The sequence below is a fragment of the Engraulis encrasicolus genome, chromosome 7 (genome assembly GCF_034702125.1).
Source record: "Engraulis encrasicolus isolate BLACKSEA-1 chromosome 7, IST_EnEncr_1.0, whole genome shotgun sequence".
NCBI classification, from domain to species: Eukaryota; Metazoa; Chordata; class Actinopteri; order Clupeiformes; family Engraulidae; genus Engraulis; species Engraulis encrasicolus.
This window is the reverse complement of record NC_085863.1, coordinates 12,516,926-12,536,925: the sequence shown is the minus strand read 5'-3', so window position 1 is coordinate 12,536,925 and position 20,000 is coordinate 12,516,926. Positions and strand designations below refer to the sequence as shown.

Below are 20,000 nucleotides of genomic sequence, written 5' to 3'. Positions count from 1 at the left end.
CTGACTGTGAGACTTGGCTCCTGTATGCAGCTGAAGCCCAGTGCAATGCTAAATATGGAACAGTTATGCAAAACGGGTCATCTATTTCCTTTTTTTAATGAAGCGTTTGTTTTATGCTGTTCTGTTCCGTTCTGTTCTGCTTCAGCCAGAGAGATCAGATGTTCCTGTATTATGAGCCTTCTGTCAAAGCTAGCAGGATCTCTTCCGAAATACAGTAGGCTTTCATTAGGCTGTATTGGATACATGTGAGCCTGTTTACAATATGTATTTACATGTACACACACACACACACACACCCCTTATGGCTCAGGATCAACAAGGGATGGACGTGTGTAAGCACACAAGAAATATGTGGCTGGGTCTCTGCCCTGTTTGTATTTTTTTTTGTGCGCACATATATTGTTTATGCATATTTCACGCTGTGTGTTTGTGTGTGCGTGTTTGTGTTTGTGTGCGTGTGTGTGTGTGTGTGTGTGTGTGTGTGTGTGTGTGTGTGTGTGTGTGTGTGTGTGTGTGTGTGTGTGTGTGTGTGTGTGTGTGTGTGTGTGCGATGCACAAGGCGTTGTTCTGGGTGGTAACGTGTGTGTGTGCGTGTGCGTTTGTGTGTGTGTGTGTGTGTGTGTGTGTGTGTGTGTGTGTGTGTGTGTGTGTGTGTGTGTGTGTGTGTGTGTGTGTGTGTGTGTCTATGCAGGACTCTGCGATGCACAAGGCCTTGTTCTGGGTAGTAACGTGTGTGTGTGTGTGTGTGTGTGTGTGTGTGTGTGTGTGTGTGTGTGTGTGTCTATGCAGGACTCTGCGATGCACAAGGCCTTGTTCTGGGTGGCGGTGGCTGTACTGCAGCTGGACGAGGTGAACCTCTACTCAGCAGGCACCGCACTACTGGAACAAAACCTGCACACACTCGACAGCATGCACGTCTTCAACGACAAGGTAACACTTGTGTGCCTACGTGCGTGTGTGCCTGTGTGTGTGTGTGCGCGTGTGTGTTAGTCACCCAAGACAGAACAAACTTGGATGGGCAGATGGGGAGAAGGGGGTGCAACGACGGGGAGAAGGGGGTGCAGAGATGGGAAGAGGGAGGAGAGACAAGAGACCAGACATGGGGGAGGGGGAGAGGGGGGGTGCAGGGATGGGGAGAGGGGGGTGCAGAGATGTGAAGAGGGAGGAGAGACAAGAGACCAGAAATGGGGAAGAGGGGAGAGGGAGGTGCAGCGATGGGGGGAGGGGGTTGCAGGGATTGGGGAGAGGGGAGAGGGAGGTGCAGCGATGGGGAGAGGGGTGCAGCGATTGGGGATGGGGAGATGCAGGGATGGGGGAGAAGGGGGGTGCAGGGATGGGGAGAGTGGGGAGGGAGGTGCAGCGATGGGGAGAGGGGAGATGTGTGGGGGTGCAGGGATGGGGAGAGGGGAGAGGGAGGTGCAGCGATGGGGAGAGGGGAGAGGGGGGTGCAGGGATTGGGGAGAGGGAGGTGCAGTGATGGGGAGAGGGGGGTGCAGGGGTTGGGGAGAGAGGAGAGGGAGGTGCAGTGATGGGGAGAGGGGAGAGGGAGGCGCATCAACATTTACTACACTGCCCTTCAAAGGAAAAGTGCAGTAACTACGCCAACACTGAAACTGAGAAAAAGGCCCTTGTAGTATTGGTAACGATTTTGGATTGAATATCGCAGTTACTGCAAATTTGACATAGAAATGTCTCTAAAATGGACACATTTGGATCATAAGGCTTTGTCACAATAGACTAAAGGTTTTCAGTTGAACTTATTTATATATATATACATATTAGGGGCTTTTATGCCTTTATTTGACAGGACAGTCGAAGATGGTGACAAGAAGGGTATGGGACAGAGAGACAGGGGAGGATCGGGAAATTACCCCGGCCGGACTCGAACCGGTGTCCCCGTGGGTGGGCACTGGGAATGCAAGCCCAAATGTGGGGGGCTTAGCGAGCTGCACCACAGCTTTTGACAATATGTGTAGTAGTTACTGCGTGTAGCGTAGGGGAGTAGAGTTGGCCAGCCGGGACTTGAACCCAGGCCTTCTGGTGTAGTAAACTGGGGCTCTGACCGCTACACCAAAGAGCCAGGCTCATTGGCATGATAGTCAGAAGACATCCACAACCCTAGTGATGGTCACTCCATCACATTGCACTTTTACTACCTCTGTATACTGTAGGCCCCATAGCCTTTCTAGGGCAGTATAGCTCCATAGCCTGCTCTGAGCCCCGTAGCGACCTGTTGTCGGCCCCACCCACTGCACCAAGCACCTGGGGGAAATGCACTAGTCTCCTGGGGAAATGCACAGTTTGTGCAGTCAGCAATCTTATGTGCCTCAACATACTTCAGGAAACTTAACACATTGAGTACCGACGACGTAATAATGCGTTTTTCACGCCCATGCGTTCTATACCAAAACGTAAAAATACGTTTTTGCATTTAAATATCATATTTTGAATCTACACCCTTCAATGGACAATATATGTGATTTTGGTAGCTCTGTGATGGACATAAATGACAACATTTGCAGTCAAAAGTTGTTTGATTGTTATGATGTTTGAGTGTTATGATTTGGATATTTTAATTTAACTTACCAAGATGTCTGGATGCCAACCAGACTATCTGTAATAGGCTCCTAATGATCGCGCTGCCTGCATTGATTTCCCTAGTACGGTCACTGTAGCATGTGTTGTCTCTGACTTCACGCAGACTTCACAGAGACCATTATATCGTGCCTGGAGTATCTTGAACTTTCTGGACTTGCTAGACCTTTACCAGATCCTTGGATCCAAATGGCACCCGAGATGTGATTGGAGTAATGCGCTCCGATTTGGACGTTTGATCGCCAAAAAGATAAGTTTCTGTGTCTTCCTGTATGTGAGAAGCCAGGGGAGGTAGATGGACACTCCCAACTGAGATCGCTCCCGGACGTGTAGTCCACTAGCTCCGTTATATGGCGGTGGGATCGATAGTCTGGCTAGTGGGAGCGAGCCGACCGGGGAGCGTCCTGCGTTGGGAGCGACAATCAGGGAATCGAAGCCAGAAGCTAGCATGGCTACATATCATATGGATCGGATGGGCTAGGCTACATCTAAGCATCATATCATTTGGATTTGTTGTCAATGTTGGGCTATTATTTCGGGAGTCATCGGGAGCTATTTTAGCAAATGTCTCACCCTCTGCATGTGTGCAAAGAGTTTGTGTTCTGTCCACGTGAAAAACGGGGACTTCAAAGGGCATCGATTGCCGGTGTCGTAGTGTGACAGAGCAGGAGGTGTGCTGCCGTATTTGTGAATCGTGCTATGTTGTTGTTTCCCTAGTACGATCGGTAGCTTGTATTGTGTCTGACTTCACGCAATAGGTAAACACAGAGACCATTGTATATCGTGCCAGGAGTATCTTGAACTTTCTGGGCTTGCTACCTTTACCAGATCCTTGGATCAAAATGGCCCCCGAATTGTAATTGGAGTAATGCGCTCCGATTTGGAAGTTTGATCGCCAACCAGATAAGTTTATTTGATTATTCACCCCCATGTTGAACTGTCTTCCTGTATGTGAAAAGCCAGAAGCTAGCATAGATGGCTACATATGGATCGGATGGGCTACATCTAAGCATCATATCATTGGGATTTGTTGTCAATGTTGGGCTATTATTTCGGGAGTCATCGGGAACTATTTTAGCAAATGTCCGACCTTCTGCATGTGTGCAAAGAGTTTGTGTTCAGTCTGTGTGAAAAACGTGGATTTCGAAGGGCTTTGATTGCCGGTGTCGTAGTGGTATAGAGCAGGAGGTGTGTCTTGACGAGCAGGAAGATGCGTGTCAGAGCTAACCTTGCACCAAATTGTGATTAAAACCAACTCGTCCCCTTTCAAACTCGTCACATTCTGAAGAAGCGCACCCTTCACAAAAACCTCAATATCTCCGATTGTAGCTGAATTCCATGGATACCCGCTTCGGTTTAGCGTGGGTTTACTCTGCAATAAAAGCTCGTAGAGACACACAGTTTTCACCTACTAAGAGGGCAGCGTCTCCACTTTCAAACGAGTCATAACATATTTCAGTGGCCCTATCACATAATACGCTGTGAGTCTACAAAAAACGTCAATTCTACGTACTGGTATTCTACGACATAATTCCGTGAGCACCGCCGGTATTCAATGTGTTAATGTTTCTCGAATTGTTCATGGATGGCAATTCGTACAAACAAACATCATTCTTCACCTCCTCTCCTATCCTCTCCTCCCCTCCCCTCTCCTCTCCTCTCCTCTCCTCTCCTCTCCTCTCCTCTCCTCCTCTCCTCCTCCCCTCTCCACGCCTCTTCTCTCCTCTCTTCTCCTGCCCTCTCCTGCCCTCTCCTGCCCTCTCCTCTCCTCTCCCCTCCTCTCCCCTCCTCTCCTCTCCTCTCCTCTCTCCTCTCCTCCCCTCTCCTCTCCTCTCCTCCCCTCTCCTCCAGAGTCCCTCGGAGGTCTTCATGGATATTCGGCGTCCTCTGGAATGGCACTGTAAGCAGATGGACCACTTTGTCGGCCTCAACTTCACATCCAACTTCAACTTCGCCCTCGTAGGACACCTGCTCAAAGGTAAGTGTGCGTGTGTGTGCGTGCGTTACACATTATCTGTGTGTGTGTGTGTGTGCTTCTGTACTGTAAGTATGTACAGCATGTTAAATAGTGTGGTGCGTGCGTGCGTACTTATGTGTGTGCGTGTGTGTACGGGTTCTACCTGGGACTTTTGGATACTGCTGAGCATCTGAAGATTTTCATGAAATTACTCCACAGATGCAACTTATTTTTCTGTGTAAGCAAATGAGTTGTGTTTGTGTGTGTTTCTGTCATCTCCCAGGCTACAGGCACCCGTCCCCCACCACGGTGGCTCGTACGGTCCGCATCCTGCACACCCTGCTGGGCCTGGTGGGGAAGCACCGGCAGTGCGACCGCTTCGAGGTCAACACCCAGAGTGTGGCCTACCTGGCAGGTGAGCACAGGACAGGACAGGACAGGACAAGACAGCAGACCTAGCTGCTCTACAGTGCCCTCCTCGGGTGCTCTCCTGCAACTGCACTCACTTGTTTAGTTTTAGCAATGCTTGGGTTTTTCAGTGACGTCATCATGGTAGCGTGTAAACTGGAAATGGTGGGCTATTCCGCTTCACAACAGCATAACAACAACAGCAGGGAGAACATGGAGATAAGTGCATATTGTAGTGATTTGGACCCGGTATATAGTGAAACATAGAAGGAGTTAGTAGGGAAATACATCGGACGGACGTGACCCGTACCTGATTTTCTCAAAAGTGGAAAGATTTGCAGATAATCGAGGCTGCGGACATGGCAAACTGTGATCCTCCGTACGAGTACTAAACCTGACAAAAATTAAGAAATTAAGTCATTAAGTAATGAATTCCCAACCTGTAGGTTGAAGGTAGATCTGGCGTCCACGCCTCTGTTTTTCTTAGGGAGTTCTGCTCAGTGCCTTATTCCAATTCCAATTTCAATTTTGTTAAGGATAGCACCTTGAGATGAATCATCTCGTTTTCAAGGTGGTCCGTCAATACATTGATTCATGAGGGAGAAGGAGTTTGTATTAACAAGACGAAAATAAAAGACAAGCCAAAGACAAAGTGGGTAAAAAAAAACGTGTCAGGACTCTATCCCATCATCAGTATGCCCCATTTGAACTGAGGGAACAACCTGTAGGGTGACCAATGAAAATTAGGAATTCAATTCGGTGTGCTGGAGCACATTAAACATTTGAACAAATGTGAATTAAATGAACATTTAATTAAACATATAAATGGCCCAGACATGGCAACTAATTAACTAGAAGGGCTAAATTGATGATGGTGTGAAAATGACCAAACGAAACTTGCAGTAGCCCCAATGTTGTTTCATTACTAATTTTAGAGTTTAGAGAGTAGATATACTTCATTTATGGTCCAGGAAGACAGATGCTGAGGCACTCAAGGTTGCAATTTTTTTTACTTTTTTATTTGGCTACAATGCCTACGCATTTCGGCCCTTATGGCCAAATAAAAAAGTAAAACAAATTGCAACCTTGAGTGCCTCAGCATCTGTCTTCCTGGACCAAGTTTGAGAGCCCCTACACTGATGAGCACCAAGGAAAAAAGGTGAAGACCCAGAAGCACTGCTTGTGTTTGATACTTCATTTATGCCTAATGAACATAAGGAAACACAGAGGTGTGGTGCTGCACTTTCTGCTGCTGATGTTACATTACATTACACTTTACTGATGCTTTTATGCAAAGCAACTTACAGTTACTTACAGGGTATTAGTTATAGTGCCTGGAGCAGTATGAGTTTAGGTGCCTTGCTCAAGGACACCTCAGCCATTGCATGTGGTATGGAGTTGAAGGGTGGGATTCGAACTAGCAACCCTCTGATCTAAAGCCCATTTCCTTAACCTCTAGGCTATAACTGGCCCTCTGTGATACACTATGTAATGTCTTCGTGGAGATTGAATGCAGATTTTTACAGATGGACAGTGTCCCCTCTGCGGTAGCGATGCAGCGGTATTAAAGGCCTTTCAACTGTTTAAATATTTACACGCTTAAAATGCTTCAGCCATTTAAATATTAAGAGATTAGAGAGAGGCAAACCCTCCACCGTCTGCTCAGTGTAATTGATAAAAGCCGTTACTCATTCGCACAGCGTTCAAATATTTGCACTGTTTAAATACACGAGCCGTGTGAATACAGATCATGCTCATGTCTCTCCTCCTCTGCTGTGTAGATGGAGCATATTGATTACAGATTGTTTAAACACTTACTTACTTTCATATCTTGTCTTGTTAGGTAGTAAGGGCCTGTGTTTTGATTTTCATTGAATGCACACAAGGGTCTGCATCTTCCAAATGTGTCCCTTGAAGTCTCTATTTAGTGCCGCCCGATATGAATCGTGATGAATCGTGACGAATGCTATTATTATTGGGTGTGCTGTGGCATAGCAGGCTCAGGTAGTCTGCACACGGGTTCATCCGACAGCACTGCAGAGCACTAGTCGTATCGGTTTTGACAATTTTAGTTATCCCCCCGCACACTGGCGCAGACGTGCTATACATAATGAGTGGTCAATTTCATCACCGCAGAGCATGGGTAGCAGGGGTCGCCGGCGACCCTATTCACTTGCTGAAAATGCTTAAATACATCATAACAACATTGCTATGACATTACAGAGAGCCATAGTGCTGCGCTAAGGGGTTAAACAATGGGCTGCTCAGACAAAAATAAAGTTCTCCCCTAATCGGAAGCCGACATCCATGGACATCGGCGCCAGTGTGTGCAAGTGTGCGGGTTTGGATTGAAAACATTGGAATCAAACTTTGGCACCGGAACCGGTGGGCAGAGGCCCCAAGCCTGAAGTGTGGGCATGGCGTTGGGGAGCGGTGAGAAATATACAGCTGAGAGGGGGGGGGGTCAGTGCTTAGTTGCCCTTGGGGTGCGTTAGGCTATTTCATTTTTTAATACAATGACGGCGTTGGCATGCTCATGATGAGGTCAAGGGGGCGTTGGGAGGCTCATGAGGAGGTCAAGGGGGCCGTTGGGAGCCTTATGATGAGGTCAAGGGGGCCGTTGGGAGCCTTATGATGAGGTCAAGGGGGCCGTTGGCATGCTCATGATGAGGTCAAGGGGGCGTTGGGAGGCTCATGAGGAGGTCTAGGGGGAGTTTATTCAAAAAAGGTTGTGCACTTCTGAAATAAAGGCTAAAAAGACAGAATACTGTCAAAATACTTCTAATATGAGATTATTGGAACACAGAGTGCTAATCTCTTTGGATTCATCTGTGAATCAAACACACACCTCGTGCCTGTAGTACCATACTAGAGATGCACCGGATCCTGATTTTTAGGATCCTGCCGGATACCGGATCCACTGCTTAAGATCCTGCCGGATCCGGAACCGGATACCGGATCCTACAAAAGGGTTGAAACATATAGTCTACTCGCACACGTGGGCCCTTTTTATTACATTGGCTCAAACTATTTTTTAGACTCATTGGCTTATTGCCACACTGCCTGCAACGGCCGCTTCCAAAGGGCTTTCACTCCATGCAGTGATTGGGGTTGTGAAAGACTGACTGAAAAGCCTAGGCTAGAGATGCACCAGACCCTGATTTTTAGGTAACATGCCGGATACCGGATCCACTGCTTAAGATCCTGCCGGACCTGGATCCTGTGAAAAACCCTATTATCCTGCCGGATCCGGAACCGGAACCGGATCCGGTGCATCTCTATACCGTACTGTACCTCTGTGTTTAATTGCCTGTGTCCTTTAAACACCCACTCCATTTAAATAGTAATGATCACAGTGACCGCCACACTGCCCTCTAGTCAGGAGTGTTGTCATTTAAACACTATCGATTGACTGACTGACTGGTGCGCTGTGTGTGTGTGTGTGTGTGTGTGTGTGTGTGTGTGTGTGTGTGTGTGTGTGTGTGTGTGTGTGTGTGTGTGGGTGTGTGTGTGTGTGTGTGTGGTGTGTGTGTGTGTGTGTGTGTGTGTGTGTGTGTGTGTGTGTGTGTGTGTGTGTGTGTGTGTGTGTGTGTGTGTGTGTGTGTGTGTGTGTGTGTGTGTGTGTGTGTGTGTGAGAGAGAGAGAGAGAGATGAGGTTCCTCATTGACTGCCCTTGACTGTAGGGGGCGGGGTTAATGAGGTCGACCACTTGACGGACACCATCAAGTAATGACTTTGCTCTCTCTCCCATTCCCGACACACACACACACACAAATATATACGCATGCATGCACACACACTCGGTCTCACACACACTCACGCACACAAACACTCACACACACACGCACACATGCACATACATAGGCATGCACATATGCACACTCGGTCTCGCACACATACACACACACACACACAATCACACACACACACACATGCACATATACTGTATGCGCATGCACGCACACACACATGCACATACGCACGCACACAAACACTCACTCACACACATGGACATACACACACGCTCTGTCTCACGCCCACCCTGTACTGTCTACCGCCCCCTCCCAGCTCTCCTGACGGTCTCGTGCACACACACACTCACACATGGATTCACATGCTCTGCCCCCCTCACAGCTCTCCTGACGGTCTCGGAGGAAGTGCGCAGCCGGTGCCGTCTGAAGCACAGGAAGTCCCTGTCCCTGCCCGACATCACCATGGAGACCATCCCCATGGACACCTACGTGGTGCCTCACAGCGACCTCAGCTGCAGGTGAGAGCCAGACTCCGTCCTCTCCACTGAGAGCTATTATAGCAAAGGTCTACCGTAGTGTTTCATAAATAACGGGGGCGATATAGCCCCCCAGGGATCCCTAGCGGGGAGTTGAGAAGGATACAGTGCTTAGTTGTCATTGGGGGCATTAGTCCATTTCAATGTATTAACAGTGAGGGCTGAGGGGGGCATTGACCGGCTTTAGGATAAGGTGCGGGGGGCGTTTGTTCAAAAACGTTTGAGAACCACTGGTATACCGTCTACACCAGATATGTCAAACTCAGAGGCCTGGGGGCCAAATTTTACCCGCGGAGCCATTTTATTTTGCCTTCAAATCATATCAAATGTGTGTTACAGCTTGCCCACATACACCATTACTATATAGAAAGTATGACTTGAGGTCCAGACAGTGGAACAGCACATAGAAGTAATAGGCTCTGAAAATATATGTGATAGAAATTTATTATTTGCCTAGCTTTAAGCATGAAGCGTGTGTAGTACTGTATGCATGCACAATTTTTGGCCGCGACTTCATCCCAGATTTTGATTTTGGCTTGGCCCTCAGTGAATTTGAGTTTGACACCACTGTCCTACACAAAAAGATGCAACTGGTCTCAAGCATGAGTTTGACGTGTCATGTTGGCACATTGTGCACATGGAGCATTTCTCAGTGTGTGAACCTTTTACTATTTCTTTTCGGTTCACTAGAGTCTCCAAGGAGGTTATATTTTCGCTTGTGTTTGGTTTGTTTGTTGGACTTGTTGGAAATGACACAAGGAACAAGTGATTTGGGTTGTGATCCAGATCCCGATCCAGGATTTAAAAAAAGAAAAAAAAAGATTCTTCACCATTGCAGGATAGGGTAAATTTTGACATTCCAGTTTCTAATTCCATAGTCAAATAACAGTCAAATGTTCTACCACAGCTTCCTTGGTGGAGGTCTCTACTCTGAGTGCAATTCTAGTTTTTTTCTTGATCTAGCACCTGCATTTGTTTGATATGGGTGCAATCTCTCTCGCTGTGCGCAATGCTCTCTCTCTCTTTAGCTCTGGTTGTCAGACATTATGTTAGTATGCTGTAGGCAACTGAACTTCTTGCTCCAAAAAGCAGCTACACTCTTTCTGGAGCAAGAAGGCCAGTTTGGTCAACCTTGCTCCTTTGCATAACATGACCAGGAGGAATAAAAATCCCCACAGACACTTTTCCTGCCCTTCATTTGTCCCCTTCAATTTCTATTTCTGTTTCTGTTTCTGTCTAGAACTATTTCTCTATCTCTCTACCCTTCTCTCTGTCTTTGACTCTTTTTTTTGTCTCCTCTGTCCAACTGCCCCGTCTCTCTCTCTCTCTCTCTTGTCGATTGGTCACTCACTCTGTCTCTTTTTGCAACTGACGTGGGTACACTAAGGGTAGCCAGGCCACGCCCTCCTAGTGACGCAACACCTTCTGCATTGCTCCTAGTCTAGCCAAGAGCAATGAAGAGATTTGAAAGTCGATGATAATCAGGCTACACAAAGGGCCGAATGAGAACTGTGCCGGTGCCAGTTCCCGCACCTACAGTAATAGCGAACCAGCCGGCTTTGTTCACGCTGCAGATCTTAGAGTTCGCTAAACCGGAAAGTTGGTTTGCAATGCGAACCGAAAAAAAAAAGTTGGTTTCTCTCCACGAACCGTGACGACAATGTGGACGTCAGCAGTATCATCTGGGCAAGTTACACAGTCACGTGCGGAAATAGTTCAGAGCCCAGTGTGAACGTGAGTGGTTCACAGGTAAGCCTTTAAGTGCCGAACGAAACTGGTGCTGGTACTGGCACAGGCACCGTTCTGGTCGGCCTGAAAACAGTGTAAGTGGGTCTTCAAAGGTTTGAAGAATCTGTTAAGTTCTGACAAAGAGGGCCCTACTGTGGCACAAATGATAGGGCACTTGTTTGATATGTGGCCGACCGGGGTTCGGTTCCCGGCCCGGGTCCTTTGCCAACCCTTCCCCGTCTCTCTCTCCCAACTCGCTTCCTGTCACCACCTGCACTGTGCTGTCATGAATAAAGTCAAAAAGACCAAAAAATGTCTTTACAAAAAAGTTCTGACAAAGAGTTTCTCTCACTTCCTCTCTCTGTCTTCTCTCTACTCTCCCTACTTCCTCATGTCTTCCAGGACGTTACGGGAGAACCAGCCGTGGACGTCTCCCAACGTATCGGACCGGTACCTGACGGCCCACTACGCCACGGTGGGGCAGGTCAGCCCGCGGACCCGCAAGTCCATGAGCCTGGACATGGGCCAGCCCTCGCAGGCCAATACCAAGAAACTGCTGGGTGAGCAGAGCACGGCTCAGGAGAACCGGCCGGGGAACATTACATGTAGACACCAGAACCGGCTGGAGAACGATACATGTAGACACCAGAACACAGATCAGGAGAACCGGACTGGCCCGGGAAACATTAGGTGTAGACACCAGAACCTTCAGGGGAACCAGCTGGAGAACATTACATGCAGACACCAGAACCGGCTGGAGAACACTAAGTGTAGACACCAGAACTGCCTACAAAAATCCGCCTTTAAAAATATCACATTTAGGGGGCTAAAGCGCACCTGTTACGATGGAGTTTTTATTTTTATCCACATGTTGTGTTTCCACCTAAACAGGTGAAAAAAGTATCCACATTTTAAAATATCCTGCTACGTGGAAGCAGCACCTGAATCTGAAGACCCCAACCATTGGAACATTAAACATTAGAACCTGCTGGGGAAATCACAGGAAGGGAACACTCCGGAACACTAAACACAAGAACTGCACTGATAGAGGAAAACGCTCAGGGAATGAATTCCCAGTAGGGGAGCGAGACAGAATGTCTTGTCTGCGCTCCTTTGAATCAATGTGTCTTTATCAGACAAGCAACAGCCTAATATCAAACTCTTGGTTCATTTCCCGAGGGCTTACCGTGTTGAGTAAGAATGAGCACAGTAATTCCCTCTAGAGCTTTACGGTATTAAGTATGTGTACACTGCAATTTTCCCCTAGAGCTGGCAGTATTTTGTTTTTTCTGTATAGTCTAGCTCCCTTTTGGGCTTAATAATGTATTAAGTAAGCATGCGTCATGTGGACATCTAGAAGTGTTCCCTATCAAATGCTTTAGACCTGAACCTGCAGTGGAAAACTGACTGGGAGGAGCATTATAGGGGCATTAAAACAAAAGAATTGTGTTGTGCTGAATGGGAAATGCAGAAGAAAGGATAACATGTGGAAGAAGGAGGAGAAAGTATAGTAGAAACAATCAAAACAATCAGAATAATCAGAAATCTAACTTGAAAAAATCTCACCATAGCACTACGTACACCTATATCACAGTGCACAGGGCCTTGAGCAATACATTACAACTTGGTCATTGCCATTCTGGTAACAGCTTATTTAAAACAGGGGTGGTGTAATAGCCTGGGTCCTATACTAAGAAGCTCGCTGGTTCAGTTGTAAACCAGGCTTAGTTAACCCATTTTATCCTAAGCCCTTTTTGGGAAAGGGTGCTCTCTTCCTATTAAATCCTAAATATCTCAGCCTCCGAAGCACATACAAACATGAAATGAGTTACATTTAAAAGCCAAGACCCTCCTCTTGCATTATAATGTTCATTCAGCTCTAACATGCCCAGATATTTAATAAAACAGCTCAAATATCAAAATCCTGAATGCAGCATATATGTGTGTCCAGGACACAATGGGTTAACATACAGGAAGTGGTAAAGCTGCTAATAGATGTACCTGCAGGCATCATTTAGTTACGAAAATGGAGTACTTGGGTCAAGGACTTGACTCTTCTATTAGATGATTACCCTCTACCTCAATGATTTTCAACCTATTGGCTGGAGCCCACTGGTGGGCCCTGAAGGTATTCCAAATGGGCCTTGAAATCATTTTCCAAAAATAATAACCATATTTTGGTGTGTGTTGCTGTTGATTTATTTGAGTTTTGGTGGGCCCCGAACATTTTTGACAATTTCGAGTGGGCCCCAAGTTGAAAAAGGTTGGGAACCCCTGCTCTACCTCAATGTTAACTTCACCTGGCTAACTACTGAACCAGCTTCCTAGTATATCCCCCCATCTGCATGCACTGTATACTGGCGGACAAACTCTACTCTCGTGTCAATAGCCTGGTCTGCAAACTCTACTCTTGTGTCAATAGCCTGGTCTGCAAACTCTACTCTCGTGTCAATAGCCTGGTCTGCAAACTCTACTCTCGTGTCAATAGCCTGGTCTGCAAACTCTACTCTCGTGTCAATAGCCTGGTCTGCAAACTCTACTCTCGTGTTAATAGCCTGATCTGCAAACTCTACTCTTGTGTCAATAGCCTGGTCTTTAAACTCTACTCTTGTGTTTGTGTATAGCCTGGTCTGCAAACTCTACTCTCGTGTCAATAGCCTGGTCTGCAAACTCTACTCTTGTGTTTGTGTATAGCCTGGTCTGCAAACTCTACTCTTGTGTTTGTGTATAGCCTGGTCTGCAAACTCTACTGTTGTGTCAATAGCCTGGTCTGCAAACTCTACTCTCGTGTCAATAGCCTGATCTGCATGCTCTGCATACTGGCGGACAAACTCTACTCTTGTGTTTGTGTTTGGCCTGCTGGTCCCCCAGGAACCAGGAAGAGCTTCGACCACCTGATGCCCGACACCAAGGCCCCCAAGAGGGCGGAGATGGAGGGAGGCATCACTACGCCCCCCAAGATGCGCAGGGTGGCCGAGAACGACTACGAGATGGGTGAGCACATGTCAATATCTATCTATCTATCTATCTATCTATCTATCTATCTATCAGGCTTCTACGAAATTCCGAATGGAAAGAATTTCAATTCAAAATAATGCCACAATACAAACACTAGGTGGTGCCATTACGTTGAATTTCTTTGAATTGAATCTACACCACCCATTGAAAGTACATAGAACACCACCACCTATTGTCCGTATTATGGCATTACTTTGAATTTAATTTTTTTCAAATCCGAATTTCGTACAAGCCTGCTATCTATCTATCTATCTTTTTGAGTGTCATATTTTTATGGGAACTATTGCTCTAAACAGACTGGCTTTTTGCCTTTGTTACTGATAGGACTGGTAGGAAATAAGTAGGGAGAGGGATAAGGGGGATGGGTCGGAAAAGGTCCCAGGCTGGAATTGAACCCGGGTCGCCGGCGTAGCAGTGCAGTGCCCCACCGCTTGAGTCACGGCAAGGCCTCAAGTCTCTTGTTCTCTGTCGTATTTTTATGGGAACCTTTGCGCTAAGCAGACTGAAACGTCCCTTGTCTGGGTATCTGAGGAGCGTGTGAAAGTGGAGGACAAAAGCATGGGAAGGACGGGGTACGGAGGGAAGGAATTTGTCTGAGCTGTCCGATTAGAACATCATTTTAATGTTTTGCAGCTTCATATGAAATGTGACATATTTTGTAAAGGAATCTTAGAAATTCTATTTGCAATACAATGAAGCTATATTTCAGGGGGCCTAGAGAAGGTGGCATCTGTTATAAAGGTGGCTGCCTCCCATATAGGCCTAAAGTGCAAGGGGAAATCCTGGTTTGTGTTCATAGTACGGCCCTTGGAGCAATTTGAAGTGGCCCTTCGAATGAAAAAGGTTCCCCACCCCTGGCTTAGACAGGCATACCTTGTCTCAGGGAAGTGGAAGGTACAGAGAAATGGATGGGGGTAGGGACACGAGCATTACAGAGAAAGCGAGGGATTTTTAGGGGCAGGGCTGCCACTAGACATCCTGGGCCTTATAAAAGATTACAGATTTAAGAATAATATTAAATACTATTAAAATATGGTCTATACCAATGACTGTTTTTGTTGTTTGTGTCATCCTAACAACTATCCCACCTCCCCTGGCTGAGCCCTGGTGGAGGGGCCAGTGGAAGCAGCAGACAGTGGGGGTTAGGGGAAAGGAAAGGGGGCAGGGCAGAGACGAGAGATGCTGCAGCCTTACTTGAAGGTGATTGTGCAGTTTTAACTGCCACTGATGATTAATAGGAACTTAAAACAGACTGCCACGTTTTCATATAATATTTTTATGTGGTACCCAACCAAATGAAATACGATGGATAATAGTTTAATGTGCACTACTAACAAGAAAGTGGTACAAAAAAAATATTTAATCTCTTAACCTGCACAACCGCCTTTAACCTGGATCTACCAGCCCATCTGGGGAATAGGCTTTTCACACATGGCCTCCCCATGTGTCTCTGTCTCGGGTGTAGTCTAGTTCCTCCTCCTCCTCCTTCCCCAGCTCTCCGCACCAGATGTTTCCTTGGCTGCCCTCTTTTTCTCTCGCACATGGTCTTAGCAAAAATGTCACACCGGTTGTACCACTGTGCCAAATTTTGGTTCGTATATTGTAACACTGGCACCATTTGCATTCACAAAATTGCTTCTTCCCATATATGAATGCTGTATTTTGGGTTCTGACCGAAACGGTGGGTCTCGGATTTGTTTTGGTCTTTACAGGGTGCAGTGTACTTGAGCAGGAAGGATAGCTGGCAGATGCCTTTACCCCCAAATGACTCCTGTTTCCAAAAACAGTATTCGACCCCCAGTGCTGGAGTGGTGTCTACCATGTAGCCCCTCAGGAGCTTGTGAGGTGGCCACAAGGGACATTTGAAAAATAGCCTTCAGCAGGGTTTTTTTTGGGTGTTTTTCCTGTAATATAGAATTTAAACACACAAATGTATTTCTTAACTTTATCATTAATGCAAAGCAAACACCACACAAGTCATAGTGTCAGTTGATTAAACAATTAAATATTTGATACATAATTTTGGACGAGTAGCTCTCGTTGCATATCGTAGTCTCATCCTTGGGGTAGCAGCTACTGTAGGAAGTAGGCCTCCTCAGGACAGAGTCATTTAGGGTAACTGTTTCTAAGAACGCCAAACAGCCCTCAGCAGTGTAGGGTATGGTGCGGTTGTGTAGATGCGTAGCAAGCAAGCGGATGACTGTTTCTAAAATTACCAATGGCCCCCCAGTGGCAGCAGCAGGAGCAGCAGGAGGAGGGAGGAGGGAGGATGAGGGAGGAAGGAGGAGGAGGATGAGGGAGGGAGGAGGAGGAGGAGTTGGAGGTGGAGGAGGGAGGGAGGTGCTGTAGAGCAGTGTTTCCCAACCTTTTTTGTCTTGTGTACCCTCTAAAGCCCGATAGTACTGGTGCACGGCTTACCAATATAAAAGCGACAAACGCGACATCCGAATTTAAACCCTTCATCCTGTTGACGTGATTCAGCTGTCTGTGTTGTCTGCTACTGGCGGTTCGTATAAAACTGGTTAAACAGCGACACCACAGTGGTTATCGAGAAACACTGTTTAACAGCGATGGTGAAACACGTTACTACAGCAAATGAAGCACGAATTCTAAATGACTTGGAGTCAATGGCAGAGAATCTGTTTCTTAATTGGCTTTCCGCCGATGCTTTTATGATAATCTCGAAGACTGACAACACATTTGAACTGCAATCAAAGTTTTCAGGAAACGTCTGTGTTTTGGATGTGGACAAATCATGGAGTAGAACTTTAAGACATATCAAGAAGAAACGAATGAATAATATGCAGATAACATGAACCACACACCGTCAGTCAGTTGAAGAGAATAGCTTAACGGCAGCACAATATGCCTTTCTTGATTAGCTATGATATCATATGGATTACAAATGGGAACGTGGACAATAAATTTGAAAACGTGTGGATTAAGTGAAAGTTTGGGATTTCTGCGGTCAAGACAGCATTTTAAGGTAAGGTTAATATTTGTCCGCCGTAACATTGGTTGTTGATGAAGCTTGCGGCTTAGGAACGGGTTCACTCGCGCATCCATACATGGGTTCACTTCACAATTGTTCAGAAGGGTGTCTGTCTTCCCCGTAGCCTGTTTTCAAGTTAACGACAGGCCTACGCAAGTTTTTAGCAGCTCTCGTGTAGGCTACAGTGAGTGTACCCTGGTCGCAACGGCATGCTGGTGGCCACTCTTGACTTCATTTCTATTAGTTCTAGTAAGAATAAGAACCCTTTCTGGAATGATGACCGTCAGTGATGTGTTTTTCTCAATGCATTGCTGTAAGATGCAACGCGAACATTTTGATTGTATTTTCAAGTCGTGGAGTGAAGGATGTCAAATGCAAAGTGGTAGAATGACTTAGTAGCCTAGGGAGCTGTCTGAAGAGGTCAAAATTCACAATTTAGGAGCGTTTTTATTTTTAAAAAATCTCATCTGGGGGAGACCCCACTAGTTTGGCTTGGTTACAGAATTTGTGCTTACCAACATCACACCCAAAACCGCCACTGCTCAGGACATATGTGTTTCACCAGAAAACAGTAGGTAATTTGCGCTCGAATCACAAATCACGAACTCAGACATACTCTGCAATTATTCAGAAGTACCAGGGTTGCCTTGGGTAATAAAATTCCTTTGTCGGGCGAATCGGGATTTTAAGCCTTTTTGTCATGCCATGAGTCCCCTCTCACTCCTGCTCTATATCTCTTCCTCTATCCCAATGTGACTATGCACAATACATGTCATTATTCCGCGTACCCCCTGCAGTGTGCTCACGGAGGGGTTCCCAAACTGTAGAAAAAAAGAGGTATCACACACCAATAAAGTCTTTCTTGAGGTGCTGGCTTCCTGAGCATACACATGTTAAAGAAAATGAAAAGAATGCCGCACACTCTGCTCCATGGTAAGTTTGAAGAAGGCCAGTCGGCCGAAACGTCACTTCACCAATAAAACATGGAGCAGAGTGTGCGGCATTCGGGTTCCCAAACTATACCATGCCAAGGCCCCCCATATACCGGTATACTCCCCCCCCCTTAAATGGTTTGTGCTATACTAGCTTTTCTACGCATCCTCCCCCTGTCACAACCATAGTCCATGTGTGTTTTTTGTCAGTGTCCCATTGGGATATTTAAAATAACCCGAAAATTATAGTAACGTTCAGAGATGCAATTCGATTTCCTATTCTTAACATTGTTTAGCTGATAATGGTTTATTTTGGAGCACATTAATTAATCAAGTATTTATATTTTTTCCGTACTATACTTTTTCTGCCAACCTGCCGCGGACCCCCTTGCAGCCCTTTGAGGCCCCCCAGGGATCCCCGGCCCCCACTTTGAAAACCACAGTTTGCATACCCCTAGTAGTTGACGCTCCCCTGGTTGGGAAACACTGCTATAGTGTAGACCAGTGTTTCTCAACCTTTTTTGTCTTGTGTACCCCCAAGCCTTTTCGTTGTGCCATGAGTACCCCCTAAGTCAAGTTCTATATCGCTTTCTCTATCCCAATGTAACTAAGCTCCATATATTTGTTAAATTTGCATTTTTTGAAGTACCCCCTGCAGTGTGCTCGCGTACCCCTAGTGGTACACGTACCCCTGGTGGTACACGTACCCCTGGTGGTACACGTACCCCTGGTTGGGAAACACTGCTGTAGTGTAGACTTCGCTATCGACACTACGGCTCTCTCTGGTGGGTTAAATATAGCACAGCATGCCATATAAGCTTAGCTCACAGCTCACATAGCATCTTGCAGCGTCCTGTGCTTGTGTCTGCTGGCCCGTCACACAAGCTTGCTATATACTTAATGCTATTATACTATCACACTTTATACTATTATGCTTAATACTATTACTACTATTTTTATATATAGCATGGCATTCAGCAGAGGTGGCCCACAGAGCTATGTCATCTGGCCCACAGAGCTTTTTTTATGTATTTGTTTATTTCCATTTATGGATTTATTTATTTTTTACAAAAGCGATTGTAAAAAGTACACTCTCACCCAACATTCTTAAACAATTAAAGATTTTGCGTGATTTTGCGTGAATGTAATTTCTATAGTGACTTCACCAAACAATATATGCTTTCATATTTTATATGAAACTGCACAACATGGCCTTTCCAACAGCTATTATTACATGTGTCCGACACCTCCCCTCCTCCTTAACTAACGTAAATTCTGCGAGAAACTCTGACTAGACTACTAACACGGCTCCACTATAGTTATGCTGAATTTAGGTAAATCGGGCGCCATTCACTTATATGCAAAAAAGCGGCCCAATTTACCTGAATTCACCATATATGGTGTTTATGGGTAGCTTGAATACTTCGTCATCTCCTGCCGGCGTATATACAGTAGACCAGTGGCGCCCAAACTGTGGTACATGTACCACTGGTGGTACTTGAGGCATCTCTGGTGGTACTTGGAAGAATTCATTTTTTGTGCATTGATTTGAAGCTGATCAAGTTGTTGCAGTCAAAAATGTCTCTTTGGTCTCACATTTTGTGATATTGAACTGTACTATGAGTCTGAAAACATAATGCAGAATAATACAAGGCAAGCAGAAAATTTAAAAACAAGCTTGCACTGAATGTGACCGTAGCTGTTGATGCCGTTTACAGGAGAGGCAAAACTGACTGGCAAAAGTGAATATGGAAGGCCTTTGCTATGATATTCTAATGTTGGTTGTCAAGATGGTACTCGGAGAGCTCAATATTTTCTTGGGTGGTACATCACACAAAAAGATATAGAACCACTGCAGTAGACCACAGCTTACTGACATACTGTACACATCCTGCGTGTGTCATCACTCAACCCTGCTATATAAATAGCATAGTGAAGTGTACTGACTCATTAGCCAGGCTGTGCCCTCCTAGTGACGCAACACTTTAAACTTTGCAACTAGCCAGGTCAAGAGCAATGCAAGTACTTTTTGAGGTCCCGCAAATACAGGAACTCCTCCCACTTTGTCCATAAGCAAACAAC

The 20,000-nt window shown here is 46.1% G+C and overlaps 1 protein-coding gene across 1 annotated transcript in view; it reads left to right on the top strand.

Moving 5' to 3' along the window:
• nf1b (neurofibromin 1b) overlaps window positions 1-20,000 on the top strand; it is a 193,838-nt gene that overhangs the window by 157,846 nt on the left and 15,992 nt on the right. The window contains exons 48-53 of the mRNA XM_063202868.1: window positions 790-930; window positions 4,447-4,573; window positions 4,836-4,967; window positions 9,095-9,230; window positions 11,379-11,536; window positions 13,848-13,970. Coding sequence (XP_063058938.1) covers window positions 790-930; window positions 4,447-4,573; window positions 4,836-4,967; window positions 9,095-9,230; window positions 11,379-11,536; window positions 13,848-13,970 — 817 coding nt within the window. The remainder of the gene's footprint in view (window positions 1-789; window positions 931-4,446; window positions 4,574-4,835; window positions 4,968-9,094; window positions 9,231-11,378; window positions 11,537-13,847; window positions 13,971-20,000) is intronic.